Genomic DNA, 12586 nt, shown 5'->3' on the forward strand with positions numbered 1-12586 from the left:
CCCGCCCCCGTCCCCCGCCCCTCCCCCGGCTCCTCCCGCCCCTCCTCCGCCTCCCGTGCAACTTTTGCCGAAGCCCCCACACACAGCCATGCTGAGCTGAGCCCCGGCCGGGGACTGGCCGCGCGCTGCCCGCCCCGGCTCCCGCCCCACCGCGGACCCGCTCGGGGGCCGCGGCCGCTCGGCCCTCGGCCTCGGCCGCTGCGCCCGTCCGCCCGGCTGCCCCGGAGCCCCGCGCAGGGCCCGGGCCGCGGCGGCGGCGGCGGCGGCGGCGGCGGCGCCCGGCCCCCTCCCCCGGCGCCGGCCAAGTGAGGCGGTGATGCGGACGCTGGCGGCCCCGGCTGCGCGGAGAGCGGAGACACAGGCTCAAGATGGCAGATTCCGACTGAGGCTGGGGGGGCCGAGCTCGCGCGCCGCGTTCCCTTCTCCGTTGCCATGAATCGCGGACACCCCGGCCCCGATGGCCCCCGTGTACGAAGGTAAGCGGCGCCGGCCCGCCGACCCCGCTCGCCCCGCGCCGCCTAGCCGCCGCGGCCCCCGCAGCTTTGTTCTGCCCGCCGCCCCTCGCCGGGCAGCCCCCGGGCCCGCAGCCCCCGGGCGCCCGGCCTCCGCGCCCCACCCCCGGGGCTCGAACCGGCTGCCCGCCCCCTCCACGCCGCCCCCACCCTCGCCCAGCGAACGGCCGGGATCCGGAATCGAACAGATCTTATTTCCAGGGTGGAGAAAGAGGCTGTGGGGGGGGGGGGCGGGTGTTGGTGGGTGCGAGGGGGGGCTCCTGGCCGAAGAAAAGAAATTAGGAGGGGGCGCCGGGGAAAAGACAGACCCATGACGGTGCTCTTTATTTATTTGGAATAAATAAAGGTGATACGGTGTAGCTTTCCTCCTCCCCCCTCCCCCAAAGAAAATTACCTTTAAGAGGATGTGCTTTCCACTCTCTGTCCTCGCAGCTCCCTTCCCATTTCCCTCCACTCCCACCCCACGCTCCTTTATTCTTCGCGAGCCTCTGATTTTGGGGGGCTGTCGGGTCGGAATGTACGGGGCTAGGTGATGAGAGGGGGTCGGGAGGAAAAGTCCATTTCAGACCCAGGCAGAACAATGCAGTAGGCTAAAATCTCCCCGCATTAGCGTGTGTAAGGGGAAAATGTAGTTTAGGTTTTCAAGTCGGGGAGGCAGCCAAGACGTCTGTTCGTCTCGATCGGTCTGGGTAAACCTGCGTCGTGCACCTTCACCTGGCGTCGGGTCCTTTTTCTGATCTGTCTTTAGGAAGAAAGAAAGGAACGGAAGGGCACGAGCGCTACGTTTTCCCCTGCACTCCCTCTCTCTTTCGTTTCTCTTCAGTCAGTTCTGTCAGCTTCCAGGCAGAAATCAAACTGAAATCAACTAAGTTTTTACACTTCGGTGTGTTTTTTGTGTGCTTGTAGTAGGAGGAATTTTGAACCAAAGGGTGCCTGATTTTTTTCAGTCATTTTCATCGTGAAAATGTTTTCTCGTGCAATCACTGAAGTAGCAGCCTTTACATAGTTTTAGCGTCAGTCCATCCGGCTTTCTTTCGGTTTTGTTCAGATATTCTGTGGATGAAATAGCAAATGAGAGGGGCAGGGGTTTGTGGGGGAACAGAGAGGAGGGGCGAGGAGATTTTAATCCTCTGTAAATCCGGAGAGCTGTCCTGGCGAGTGAGACAGGGAACGCATTAATAGTTTTATCTCTGTTATAAAGGCAGATTAAAAAAAAAACTTATCTGAAAAGAAAATCTGTTATTAGTTCCAGGGCTCCAAATGAATTAGGTTTCTGGGTGGAATAAAGTTACCAGTCAGGTCCTGGATAACGAGGCTGTAAATAACCTATGGACTGTAAATATTTTTTTTTCAGACTCTCTTAGAAACAAAGGGGCCTGTTTAGAAGGCAACAGAGAGATGTTATTCCAGGGGCTTTCCTCTTTGATTCTGAAGAACACAAGGTCCATTTAACCATTCAGCAAAACAAAACGAAATTTCTGATCACTCCACCACGCAGAAAAGAGCGAGCCGGTGGCTCTGTGAACCCGCTAGGAGGACCCAGTCGGGCGTTCATTGTTTGTCTGTGTCTCTGGGAGGGGGCTACAGTCAATGCTTCCACTGTCTGTGGAGTGTTAAAATGAAACAATTTTCTCTTTATTAAGTACCTCTTTTGAGACTCCCTCTGCTGGACACTCCGGGTGAGCACTGGAGAAGGAACTTGGCATTGAATTGAGAACTATAGTAAAGGGCTGCTTTCCCTTTTCACAAGGGGCTGGGTGTGTGGGTTGGGATGTATTTAGTCAACTTTGTGGAAAGCCATCCTGGGAACCGTGCTGTTCTCCTCCCTTGCATTCTAAATCCATATGGAATGTAGGCCATACCCCTGAGGCCAAGACTTGGCACTCCTGTTTTTCCAACAGTGCTCTTCTAGTGCATGACACCAGATAAAGACCTCTGGGTGTGTAAGATGTTGTGGCGTAAGAATCATCACCGATCTCAGAGGTCTCAGGACCTCACTTTTTAAATTTGCAAGCCTGCTGTCTGTGTCCCAGGTGACCTGCCTGGTCCCCCCTTTCCGCCCTGGGTTTCCCTCAGTCTTGTCTGTGTGCTCTCTTAATTATTCCTGTGCTTTGTGCCCTTTGATTCTGAGACAGTTTCTGCATACCTTTGTCATTCTTCTAGTCTTCTCACCCCTCCTCAAGCAGTCCCAGCTTCACTCTGCACAAGCTTAGGTCTGGGTCTTTTTCGAAAGAGACTGTTGGTCATGCTCTAAAACAGACAGGTGACCTCTATAATCAGGCATTGTATTGCGGAACCCACATTTCCGTCCTGCTATGAGTGCCTCTAAGACTCCAGTGACCTCCTTTTTCCCTCCTTGGTGACGTCTGCTTGATTTAGCGAACCTGATTTTTACCGTATCCCCATCAGAGCACATGGACTCCTTGTGTGTATCCTGAAGGAGCAGGGCTTTTCCTGTGGAATTCTCCAAGAAGGGTGATTTCTAATAGTTTTTAAGCTACTGAAAGATGGGGTTCTCAGGAGAAGGGTAATGACAGGTGAGGCATTTCAGCTGGAATTCAGGGGTGTACTCATTTGTTTAAATGGGGTGCAGTTGCCCCAAGCTGGGATTTGGTGTGAAGACCTGAGTGCATTAGTGGAGCATTCTGAGCTGCCAGGTTTTTAGAGAGAAATGCTCTGTTGGAAACAGGGTATGTTTGATAATACAAATTAATGGGTAGGAAAGTATAATCCGTCTTCTGTGACTTGCTTTTAAGGATAGGTTTATAAATAGCACATTAGTTTTCAGTGGCTTGGTACTGATCAAGTTAAACTTCTTTAAAAAGGTTTATTTTCTTTAGAAGGTTAAACATTCGCCTTGCAATTATGTTTACTCCATCAACTTGCTTAGCAAGGCTTTTTCCAATATGTAGTGCAAAGGCCAACCACAAAGGTCTGTAGTGCCATAGGTTCTGAATTAGAGGACCCTAAATCCCACGTTAATTGTGTTCCACTGTCCCTGGGCTGTGCCATGTCCACTAGTGTTGGCTTATCAGTCAGAGTTCCCAAAACTGTAGCGCTGAAGTCTATCATCAGATGGGCCTGAAGACACCTACCAAGAAGTGGATTCTGAATCATCTTCCATTAAAAGAATTTGATGACACCTGTTCAAAAATATCTTTTCCTGTGTTTATGTTTTATATTTTTAAAATGAGGAAGTATAAATATTGTTTTCATTCTTACCACATTTGAGGAGTGAATCAAGGCTCATTAATTTTATCCCTGATCCTGGACAGTGTGGTACGATACTTGAATCAGAGAAACCTGGGGGTTTGAATCTAGCTATATGGCTTTGGGGCGTGTTACTTAACTTCTCTGAGCTTTGTTTTTTAAAGCCTTGTTCGATTGTGCCAGGGCTCCATTAGAAGCGAGTACAGGTAAAGCGCTTGGCTGTAGTAGGCATTTTCTCAGTGCGTGTTAAATCCCTCTAGCTTTTGAGCTGCTTACAGGCATGATGACTCCAGGGAAAGAATAACCCACAAATAGTTTAGAAAACCAATAGTAGCAACATTCCAATTATTGATCTCCTGCTATTCCTTTTCCAGTTTGGGCACCAGCAACAATAAACCCCCTACGGCCACAGAAGAAAGAGCCTTTTTTGACCCCCTCTGTGACTTTTCTAGATTCTTTATTCCCACTGAGCTTCTGCTGGTTTCAGGTAGAGGATTTCTCTTCTCTAGTGGCACATTCTATGCCACTTTAAAAATGAGGCAACAAGCCGTTAGAACAGAGTTTCAGGGGCTGCAGCTGTGCCTCTGGGAAAGTATCCCAAAGTATGAAAGTTAATCTTTGCCCTTAATCAGGATCCATTCGTAACCCAGGCAGCAGCCCAGGAGAGGGAGCGCCCAGAGGTGGCTTCCCTACCAAGGGCTCCTCAGAGGGGAGGCACCCGCCCCACCATGAGCCAGGCTCTGCATCAGTGCACCAAACATAATTTTCCTACAGAAGAAAATTTGGTGCTTTATGCAAGTTGCAGATGCTCATATTCTTCGTATTTTATTTTATTTTTATTTATTTATTATTATTATTTTATTTTATTTATTTATTGGCTGCGTTGGGTCTTCGTTGCTGCGCGCGGGCTTTCTCTAGTTGCGGTGAGTGGGGGCTACTCTTCGTTGCTGCGTGCGGGCTTCTCATTGCGGAGGCTTCTCTTGTTGCGGAGCGCGGGCTCTAGGTGCGCCGGCTTCAGTAGCTGTGGTACGCAGGCTCTAGAACTCAGGCTCAGTAGTTGTGGCGCACAGGTTCAGTAGTTGTGGCCCGCAGGTTCAGTAGTTGTGGCTCATAGGCTAGAGCTCAGGCTCAGTAGTTGTGGCGCACAGGTTCAGTAGTTGTGGCCCACGGGTTCAGTAGTTGTGGCTCATAGGCTCTAGAGCTCAGGCTCAGTAGTTGTGGCGCACAGGCTTAGTTGCTCTGCGGCATGTGGGATCTTCCCGGACCAGGGCTCGAACCCGTGTCCCCTGCATTGGCAGGCAGATTCTTAACCACTGCGCCACCAGGGAAGTCCCTGTGTTTTATTTTTTATGTTTCTTTATTTCTCTCTTCCTTCCTCCCGTAGAGACCAATCTTAAAGGAACCGCCTTTGAGGTGTATATGGAACAAAGTAGTGACGATCAGGAGGGTATGATACATGAACATTTTTTATTGTTCTCTGAACATGTCATTTGCCAATGCTTTCTGGTGGTCTTACGATGACAATTCAAGCTCTTCGGGTTGCTATCAAAGGCGAGGTTCAGAATAATGCCAGCAGATGTCATATAACCTCTGATGGAGTGTGAACTTGAAAGGCCCAAACTCATAATAGTTCCATTTTGTATGGCAATACCCTATTGGGGGTGGGGGAGGGATTGGAGGTAGAGAAAGAAAATGGAAAACCTGGAATATAGAAAGGTCTTTGTTTTCCTCTAAAAGAAACCAAGGTGCCTGAAGTTAATGGCAGTAATTGCGACTTAGACCCCACTTAATTTGTGGCATACGCTCTACCCACATTGACTCGCTTGTCCTCCTAACAGCCACAAAATAGGCACCGTCACACCCACTTTACAGGCAGGGCACGTCTTTAAAACATCCATTTCACAAACGTTTATGCAGGGTCCCTGTCCTCGAGTTCAGGGTGCATGGGAAGTGAAAGTCAAAACTAAACATGAGCTCACCGGACCGTGGTCTGACTCAAGATGGAATGCCTTTAATATGTGTGTGTGCGTGCACGCACCCTCGCATCGGTTCTTAATTCTTATGTGCTCATGTTTCTTGAGTTATAAAGGGAAGACCCCACTTCTCTATTTTCTCTTGAAATATTTTCTTTATCTGGAATCAAAAAAGTATTTCTGAACGTAGAAAATAGCTATTACAAATTTCCTTAGAAATATCCCTGGAAATTACCATCTCTCATTTGCAGAAGAGTCCATCTTCCTCTTTCATTACTTACATCTTATATCTTTGTAAACACATTACAGTTCTGATTTGCACATGCTGCTCAGAGACTTTCTGGTTTTGGCATTTGGCATTACCAGCTCCGTTGCCAGTGGACCCATTCATCTTACGTGGCTGTCGGAGAATTAATTCCTGGCTTTGCTGCCTGGCTGAGATCTTTAATTCCAGGTAGTTTTGTGGTACTTATTGGTGGGGATATAGATCGGGTGGTCACTCAGCAGATCCCTCAGGGAAGGAAGTTGTAGAAAAAGAAAACCTAGCTCCACCTGTTGGGAGCGTGGAGCCCAGAGCAGGAAAGGACCTTGGGAGAATTTAGTCTGAGAAACAGAATGCAGCTGACATAAGTCATTAAAAAAAAAAAGTTGAACTACTCTCAAAAGAAGAGGAGAGAGTGCACAGAAGAATCTTGACGATTTGGTGTAATATTCGGTGTAATTCGTCCAGGTTTAGAAAGGACAGTTAGTCAAATTCTTTAGAGGTTCTGAGTCAGCGAAAGCCATACCTGTTTTTCCAGGTTCTCTACGAGTAAGTGAGGTGTTCATGAGAGTGGCTACACGTCAGACTTGCAGCCCGTATTCCTCCATCTTTGGTCTAGAGCCAATGGAAAAGGCAAAAGATACGATGGGCAAAGCCATTCAACTTGTGATTTTCTGATGAGTAACTTTGCCATTAAAAAGTAAGCTAGTGAAATAGTTGCCAATAAAAAAAAAAAAGCAGCAAACTTTTTTTTTAACATCTTTATTGGGGTATAATTGCTTTACAATGAATGGTGTGTTAGTTTCTGCTTTATAACAAAATGAATCAGTTACACATATACATATGTCCCCATATCTCTTCCCTCTTTCGTCTCCCTCCCTCCCATCCTCCCTATCCTACCCTCTAGGTGGTCACAAAGCACCAAGCTCATCTCCCTGTGCTATGCTGCTGCTTCCCACTAGCTGTCTATTTTACATTTGGTAGTGTATATATGTCCATGCCACTGTCTCACTTTGTCCCAGCTTACCCTTCCCCCTCCCCGTATCCTCAAGTCCATTCTCTAGTAGGTCTGTGTCTTTATTCCCATCTTGCCCCCAGGTTCTTCATGACCATTTTTTTTTTAGATTCCATATATATGTGTTAGTATACGGTATTTGTTTTTCTCTTTCTGACTTCACTCTGTATGACAGACTCTAGGTCCATCCAACTCACTACAAATAGTTCAACTTCGTTTCTCTTTATGGCTGAGTAATATTCCATTGTACATATGTGTCACATCTTCTTTATCCATTCATCTGTCGATGGATACTTAGGTTGCTTCCATGTCCTGGCTATTGTAAATAGAGCTGCAATGAACATTTTGGTACACGACTCTTTTTGAATTATGGTTTTCTCAGGGTATATGCCCAGTAGTGGGATTGCTGGGTTGTATGGTAGTTCTATTTTTAGTTTTTTAAGGAACCTCCATACTGTTCTCCATAGTGGCCGTATCAATTTACATTCCCACCAACAGTGCAAGAGGGTTCCCTTTTCTCCACACCCTCTCCAGCATTTGTTGTTTGTAGATTTTTTGATGATGGCCATTCTGACCGGTGTGAGGTGATAGCTCATTGTAGTTTTGATTTGCATTTCTCTAATGATTAGTGATGTTGAGCATCCTTTCATGTGTCTGTTGGCAATCTGTATATCTTCTTTGGAGAAATGTCTATTTCGGTCTTCTGCCCATTTTTGGGTTGGGTTGTTTGTTTTTTTTTGATATTGAGCTGCATGAGCTGCTTGTAAATTTTGGAGATTAATCCTTTGTCAGTTGCTTCATTTGCAAATATTTTCTCCCATTCTGAGGGTTGTCTTTTGGTCTTGTTTATGGTTTCCTTAGCAGCAAACCTGTAAAACTGCAAAATAGTTTTGTGGTTTTACAGCCACTTATTTCTAAACACGGCATTTAAGAGATTTGTAGTGTTTTTGAAAGTGGCCTGTTTTAGCAATTCTTGCCTAACTTATTTTGCTCTAGTAGGTTCTGATTAATTAAATGCCACCGTGTTTAAGTAGAATTAAGATTGATTGACTCTTGCATGTGCTAATGCTATAGACTTTATAAAACCTTCATTGTCACAGAAAGAATGCAGTTTAATATATGAACGGACAAGAGCATTTCCCCCAGGTTGTACTGTCCATCCTCAGTGAAAGATCACTGTAGAACCTGCCATAACATTGGGTTATGGCACTTTGGATTCACAGAGTTACAGATTGCATTCTGATGAAATAAGGTTTTTTTCCCCGTATATTTTTACCATTTTCCTCTAGATCAGTATTACCCTTTTGATTCAACCTATAGAATGGTTATTCACAATATAAAATGATTTTCCAAGGGCTCATCATAAGAAAAGTGATCCATCGTGCCAGTTCTGTATAGAACTTCTAGTTTCATGGCATTAAGGAAGCAAATTTTAATGATATGTGTGTCTGGAATCCTTTTAAAAGTCACATGGTAAGGCAGTTTGGAAAACTCTGGTTCATTGCTTGTTATGGAAGTTTGATCTTCTTTCCCCAATGAAGAATTTACAGAGCTCTGACAAAAAGCAGCGTGTAAGTTCTTAAAATTGTGCAGAAAGGCAGCAAGTTACACCCTCCCGAGTTCTGTGTCACTGCACCGACTCAACCAGAATCCAGGCTGATAGCAGGAGCTTCTGCAGGAAGGTGAATTTCAGGGGAACTCGTCATGGGGGCAGGGATCGGGGGCACACACCCCTGAGGCAGGTACATTTGAAGCTCCAGCACACTGTGATCACTGTTATTCATTAAGGATGACCTGCGCCATCAGGAAAAGATTAATCAATATTCATTATGTTCTGTTAACTGAGACTGGGAGTTTCTCTAATGTATTACAGAAATGTTTCCATAAGAAAATGGTTAAAATAAAGAAACTCTTTCATTTAATTATACCATGACTTACTCCCCAAAAAGGATTTAAGGCCTCTTAAAGGGTTAAGTTACTGGAAGAGGGAAAATTAATTTATATAGATCAGTTCTGTGGATCGGCCTATTTCCAAAGATGTCGGATAAGTGAGGTTTTCCTATCCAGAGCGACAGCAGAAACAGTCAAAGCTCTTGTGCTGGTGTAACCAGGTGAACAAGCAGAGTGCATAATGGAATTCATTTGCAAGGTCATTTTTGCTTGGCTGGAGTGGTAAGCACAAAATAGACCAGCAGCCGAGAGCGGTAAGCGGTAAGCGTTTGGGATCAGTTGTTGAAAGGCTTAAAACGGGTTCTAATTCGAGAGACATTTTGTGGTGTGGAAAAGGGGACCAATATAATCAAAATGATACTTGAACAAGGTAATTTTTTTCCTGGCCTGGATGTAATAGAGGGGATGAGGCAGCAGAGGGTGAGCCACGTGGTGCGGGGGGGGGGGGGGGGGGGGAGGCGAGCTCCCCGTGGTGATGGAGCTGGGCTGTTGCTGAGGTCACACGAGAGAGCGTGGCAGAGCACTTAGCCGCATGCCTAATCCGGGCATTCAGTAAATATTTGCTCCTTTCCAGTTTCCTCCCCACCCCTCATGGCCGTGATCTAGGACCAGGGAAGCTTGCTGGTGTTAGCAGTACCGTGATACTTAGAGTCTGCCCGCTATATCCACAGCTTGCACATCCATGGAGTCAACCAACCATAGATTGAACATATTTGGGGAAAAAATCCAGAAAGTTCCAAAAAGCAAAGCTTGAATTTGCTGTGCACCCGTCAACTATCTACATAGCGTTCACATTGTATTAGGTATTACAAGTAATCTAGAGATGATTTACAGTAAACAAGCAGATACGTGTAGGTTATGTGCAAATACTGCACCGTCTTATGTAAAGGGCTTGAGCATACTAGGCACTTGGTATCCACAGCGGACCTGGAACCAGCACTCCTCAGATACCAAAGGACGACCGATTCTGTTTTTCTAAAGACTCTCTTCTCTTGGTAGGCTCTCTTATTCTACCCTGGGATCACAGTATCTCAGGATCTTACTGGGTCAGTCTTCACACACTCGTATCAACCTTTGACACTTGAGGAAACTGAGGCCCAGAGCACTGAAGAGGCTGCCTCAACATTGCCTTGAGAGTCGCTCCAGCCGTGGGCGCAGAAACTCCAGGACAGTGACCACTGAGTGAGGCTTCACTGGGCCGCACTGCCGGCGGGAGCTCCATGGTGTGCTTCCCACGAGGCTGTCACAGCCGCGAACCTTCTCCCAGACTTGGGGGAGGTCCTGGGCCTGGTCCTCCTGGGTGCCCTGCCGCCCACGGTACCTCCCCGAGCCCATCCCTGGGGGGCTATTTCCCACTGTCCCGAGCAAAGCAAGGCCACATGCCGTCAGCTCTGGTTTTTAAAGAGTCTTCTGTTAGGAAGTTGTTCCTTATGTTACCCTGAGAATGTTCGCAGCTTGTCACCACAAACTACTTATTAACAACAGCAACAAAAAAATCACAGAAGAGAAATCGGTACAATTGTGATGAGTTTCACAGAACCTCAGAGCACTTTTCAGTCATTAAGTGGCTTTAAAAAAAAAAAATGCTGGGACTTCCCTGGCGGTCCTGGGGTTAAGACTCCACGCTTTCACTGCAGAGGGACCAGGTTCGATCCCTGTTTGGAAAACTAAGATCCCACAAGCTGCGCTGCACGGCCAAAAATAAAAATTAATTAATTTAAAAAAAAAGCTAATTTCCCAAGGTAGAGCTTCGAGTCATTCTTTCTCTTTGATGTGACCAAAACTTGAACCCCATCCCTGTTGTCAGGCATGCCATTCTGACCCCACAGAGGATCCTGTTGGGGTCCCTTCCGTCTTGCGCCTCCCACCTCCCTTGGAAGCTCTTCCATCCCAGTGAGTAACCCTTCATGGTATTTGAACACACAGACTTTCACACGAAGGGATGGCTTGACTTGACATTGCTGAATCCCAGGGTGACGGTGCAGGGCAGCCTGCAGCCCACTGGTTCCTGGTTTGTGTGTCCAACCTACGACCACCTCCACCTCCCCGCGGACCTAGCGGTGCCTCCTGGCCACCTGCTCGGCCCCTGTGTGCACCCCACAGGCCCTGCCTGGGGAAGGCCTACAAGTGGGTGCGAGGCCTCTTGGATGGGGATTACCAGGGTCCCAGGGATCCGGAACATGGTCCAGAAAAGGACAGGGGCCCAGCTGGTGACCCTGGGGACACCTCTCCCCTTGGGGAGGGGTGTGGCTGGGGTCTTGAAAGTATGGGGTTCAGGGCTGGAGACCCTGTTGCCCTGTTCTCAGGGCAGTGCTGGTAAGGGGACTTCTTGCTCTACAAACTTGGGCAACAAAGGCAACTCAAAATGTTTCCTGTTGATACACGTCATGGCTGGTGATTGCTTCACTGGGTGCTCTGCTCCTTTCTTTCCCTCCTCGGCCTTGATGTTGCGCTCACAGTTGCTCCATAAAGCGTGGTTGAGGAAAGTGCCCATTTCCCGTTGCTGCCTAAGGAAAGCTCGGGAACCAGTATGTTGTTCCCACAGTGAAACTTGACAGAGAGCCTAGTCAGTCCAGCAGCTCTTCCGTTTTGTCTGTTTCAGCCATTGACATTCACTGCCTCTCCTACTTCTGTCCTCCCTTGACATCATCTCACCTCTCTGCTTCCACCTACTTATTATTCCCCACTCACCTACCCACAGCGAGCCAGGCTTCTTACCTGCCTGCTGATCGTTTGACTTTGTGTATCTTGGCTGTGTCTCTGCCTTGTTATAGGTGTAGGTGTCAGGGTCCAAGTGCAGGTGCGCTGGGGCTCACTTTGGGGAGTATTTGTGTAGGGAGCTGTTTTGGAGAAGTGCTTCTCCAGCTTTGGAAACCGTCAGTCACCAGGAGGGCTTGTTAAAACAAATCGCTGGGCGCCACGCTCAGAGTTTCTGTTTCAGTAGGTCTGGGGTGGGGCTTGAGAATTTGCATTTCTAATCGAGAGCCCCTATTTTAGAGGAATGCATTCAGAATGAGAAATCAGTGTATATTTAAAATCAGATGGTAGTTGCTTTGATGAAAACTTTCCCTGGGCATGTGGGAGTCGCAGACCTGGCCAGGGTATTATTTGCTGTACTGCTCTTGGCGGCTGAGACGGCCTCCAGCCTCCAGCCTTTCTGCCTCAGCTCCGGGAGAGACGAGGCCCCATCTCCTCCAGGGCCCGTCCATGCAGGGGCTACTTTCTCTTGTTCTCTCTCCAGAGCCGGCCAGTCTGTAGTTCATCCAGTTTGGCACTGGGGCCTCAGAGTAGAATGGGCAGATATCATTCTCACAGTAATAATATATTATTATTAATCAACATAAAGAGCTCTGTGATTGTCTCCATTTATGGAAGAGGAGATCGAGGCTTAGAGATATTAAAGAACCTGTCCAAAGTCTCATAAGCTAGGCCTTGAGCCCTCCTGATGCCAGAGCGTGCTCTTGTCTTGACCGGCCTGCTGGCCCTCCAGCTCCGCACGGGGCAGTTGGAGTGGTCGGTGCAACACGCGGCACGGAGAGCCACGATTAACTCGAGTAGGAAGGATCCGGGATCCTTCGCGGAGCAGGGCAGCCACGGCGGGGGGCTGGTGGTGCTGGAGCGTTGATGTTGCAGACACACATCCTCCCACCCCACGCTCACCCCC

General features: G+C 47.9%; 1 protein-coding gene across 8 annotated transcripts in view; it reads left to right on the forward strand.

The window, feature by feature from the left end:
- The first annotated feature begins 291 nt into the window (after positions 1 to 291).
- HIPK2 (homeodomain interacting protein kinase 2) overlaps positions 292 to 12586 on the forward strand; it is a 200581-nt gene continuing 188286 nt past the window's right edge. For 5 of the 8 annotated variants that reach the window (XM_049715064.1, XM_049715065.1, XM_049715068.1 and 2 more), the window contains exon 1: positions 293 to 476. In XM_049715064.1, the coding sequence (XP_049571021.1) occupies positions 458 to 476 (19 nt within the window). In that variant the 5' untranslated portion in view covers positions 293 to 457. Of the gene's footprint in view, positions 477 to 12586 lie in introns of all 8 variants that reach the window. The other 3 variants (XM_033432346.2, XM_004272144.4, XM_049715069.1) reach the window with 2 other exon arrangements.

The sequence above is a fragment of the Orcinus orca genome, chromosome 9 (genome assembly GCF_937001465.1).
Source record: "Orcinus orca chromosome 9, mOrcOrc1.1, whole genome shotgun sequence".
In the NCBI taxonomy this organism is placed as follows: domain Eukaryota; kingdom Metazoa; phylum Chordata; class Mammalia; order Artiodactyla; family Delphinidae; genus Orcinus; species Orcinus orca.